Source organism: Calidris pugnax, unplaced genomic scaffold, assembly GCF_001431845.1.
Source record: "Calidris pugnax isolate Ruff unplaced genomic scaffold, ASM143184v1 scaffold27, whole genome shotgun sequence".
NCBI lineage: Eukaryota > Metazoa > Chordata > Aves > Charadriiformes > Scolopacidae > Calidris > Calidris pugnax.
In genome coordinates this window covers 11453276-11456140 of record NW_015090893.1, presented here as the reverse complement: position 1 = coordinate 11456140, position 2865 = coordinate 11453276, and the positions used below count along the sequence as shown (strand labels likewise).

Here is a 2865-nt window from a genome sequence, read left to right as displayed (position 1 = left end):
CCACTCATTAGGAGAGAGAGGATCCTGTAACTGTTCAGGTCTCTTGCAGGGATGCAAAGGACATACTGCTTTCCATTCCCCACCCCTGCAGGAGCCCCAAGGTCAGAATCCAGCCCTTCACATGAGTCAGTCCTTGCCCTGAGGAGCTGCAGCCGGAGGAGACCAGAAGGCAGGAGAGCACTGATTCCCTCCTGATGCCATCTTGTTTCCGTGCTGTCATGCCATCTGTGGGCTTTACCTCAGGAACTCCTGTCACATCCACTCCCATTAGCATTTTGCAATGCTCTCTTGCCCTCTCCCAGCATATGCTGACCAAGTCCCTCTGGTCATCCCTGCCCCTCATCCTTCATCCAGGGTTCCATCACGCTGCTACCCACTTTTGCTGCACTCTGCCCTGCAGCATCTCAACACACGAGCTACAAACTGGGCAACCCAGCTCACTAGCAAAGAGAGCTTCCAAACAAGGATTGAGCTGCTATTAATTTATCCTGTATTTGTTTTGAAAAGATGCCTTGGGAAGGTACACCATTTCCCTTTCCAGTTAGAGGCTTAACAGCCACAGGCTTTCTTCTTTCTCAGAAACATAAATCCATGTTTATTTTCCATGTAGCCAATTAATCCCCAAGGCATTGCATCCAACAGGCCAAAATCAGAGCTCTGTCTCCACCGCAACACTTCGGGAGAAAGACAAGAGGGAGAAATGCTAGAGAGAAATGCTTTAGTAGAAGAAACACACCTACATATTTGGGACCAAGGCACCTCATGGGGTATGAATGACTTTACTTGGTAACCCCAGTGGGATTAACTCCGTTTTAAAGTGAAAAGAAAAGACCTGGAACATCCATTTCCAGTGTGACCACCGAGGAGCAGACAAATTTCAATTCCTATGAGGCTCCTCAGAGGGTCTGATCATTCAGGATGCTCTCAAATACAAAATACTGATGCACCTGCAGCACCAGCCATATTCTGTTGCCAGTTAGAACTTGTGCAATTCTACTGAAGTCAATTTACGAGGCAAACATTTAATTTAGCAAGCAGGCACACAATCCCAAATTTAAACATATGTCAAGCCAGCTAGTAGCTTTGTTTTAATTAACTCTCAAACTTTGTGGCTGTCATTTCTTTATATAAATGAGGATGTTCTGCCAAGGGCAGACTGTAATCCTGTGTGCATACCTACGAAACCGCCTGCTATTTCACAACCACTTCTCGAAGAGCTCTTGCAGAGGCAAGGGGATGTGGATGTTATAATATTATAAGGGTCCATATGGCAGTATGCTGGCACCGCAGTATTAAATCAGAGGTATTGTAGCTTTCCAGCCTAGATTCTCACCCTACCAGGTAACATATATGTAGCTTTATTGTTGAACAATTTTAGTGGCTATGCATTATTCAACAGTGGCCAAAGTCTCTGCGCTGCCGGAGGTGATTCAGTGATGATAAAGGGAATACGTTCTTCTTTAAAGGCAGGAGCAAAGGGATTTCACGGGTCGGTATCTTCTCCACCCACGGAGGAACAATGGAAGCATTAACATTTCTGGTAAAGAAATCATCTAGCAACCTATTCTCATCGATAATTAAAATGAAAGTAGAAGCTACCTTAACATGTAGTTAGACTTAGGAACTGTAACCTGCTCTCTAAATTAAATGCTTTCCTTGATAATTTTTCTCTCTCAGCAGGCACGGAAATCTGCTGGAAGATGCCATCTAGTGGGTTATGGAAGTTTAGTTAAGTTTAAATCCACTTGCTAGTGTGGGGTGAGGGCAGCAAGATCTGCAAATGCTGGGGTGTGTGCTGGTTTTCATCGGCTTTCTGTTGTTGTTTTTCTAAGACAGAAAAACTTGCCTGGGGTGGTTTACATGGGAAGAGACCTAATATTTGTTTTGCCAGTCCCCCCAGCAGGGCACTGGCCTGTCACAGTTTTGCTGTTGACATTAGCTGAGCCGCGGGGCTGTTCTGCTGGCAGGGCATCTTCCTAATCACGAGGGCTGTTTGCTCTTCACTTAAGAAATGATTCCACTTCTCATTTTTGGAAAAGCTGTACCACCATTTTCCTCTTGAAAAAAAACCCACAAAAACCCAACACCATCCCGTGCCTATAAATTATCTAGTTTATGATACAGTGGAAGGCACCTAATTGGTACGCGAAGGAAGAGCATCCCTTTTTAATGGGAGCTGTCACTAGGGTCCTGAGCAATCCCGCCTGTGGGTAAGGCCAGGTGAGAGGACCACGGAGGATAAGGCCAGGCGAGGAGACCATGGATGGTAAGGCCAGGTGAGGGGACCACAGAGGGTAAGGCTGGGTGAGGGGACCATGGAGGACAAGGCCAGGAGAGGGGACCATGGAAGGTAAAGCCAGGTGAGGGGACCATGGAAGGTCAGGCCAGGTGAGGGGACCATGGAAGGTAAGGCCAGGTGAGGGGACCATGGAGCGCTGTGGATGGCAGCCTTGTCACCCAGCTGCCCTGTGTCCGTGGGGCGAGCTGCAGCCCTTTGGGGAGCACCTGCACCCCCTCAGGCTGTTCCGAGCCCCCCTCAGAGCCTGGCCCAGGCCCCGTTTAACCCCGGGGGTTGATTCCTTCTCGCCGCTCCCCTCCGGTACCGGCGCCGTCCGGACGCGCTCCATCCCCCCCAAACCGCTTGTATTTTTTAGGGAGAGCATCAAAAGCATCAACCACCGCCCGCTCGTCCCACAGCACCCGGCCAGCTCCTGCCGCAGGGGCTGGACCTTAATGGCCGAGGTTAATGCCGCCGGGCTGCTAATTACGGAACATCTCTGGAGAGCAATTAACTACCTTGGGTCCCGCGGCGCCCCCCCAGTCCCCCGCCGGTGCCACAGCGTCCCCCCAGAGTCGTTATTAGAG

The 2865-nt window shown here is 49.6% G+C and overlaps 1 protein-coding gene across 1 annotated transcript in view; it reads left to right on the top strand.

Moving 5' to 3' along the window:
* The first annotated feature begins 2221 nt into the window (after positions 1–2221).
* The window catches only part of GALNT10 (polypeptide N-acetylgalactosaminyltransferase 10), a 92017-nt gene continuing 91373 nt past the window's right edge, over positions 2222–2865 (top strand). Inside the window, exon 1 of the mRNA XM_014948073.1 lies at positions 2222–2266. Within this exon, the coding sequence (XP_014803559.1) occupies positions 2264–2266 (3 nt within the window). The 5' untranslated portion in view covers positions 2222–2263. The remainder of the gene's footprint in view (positions 2267–2865) is intronic.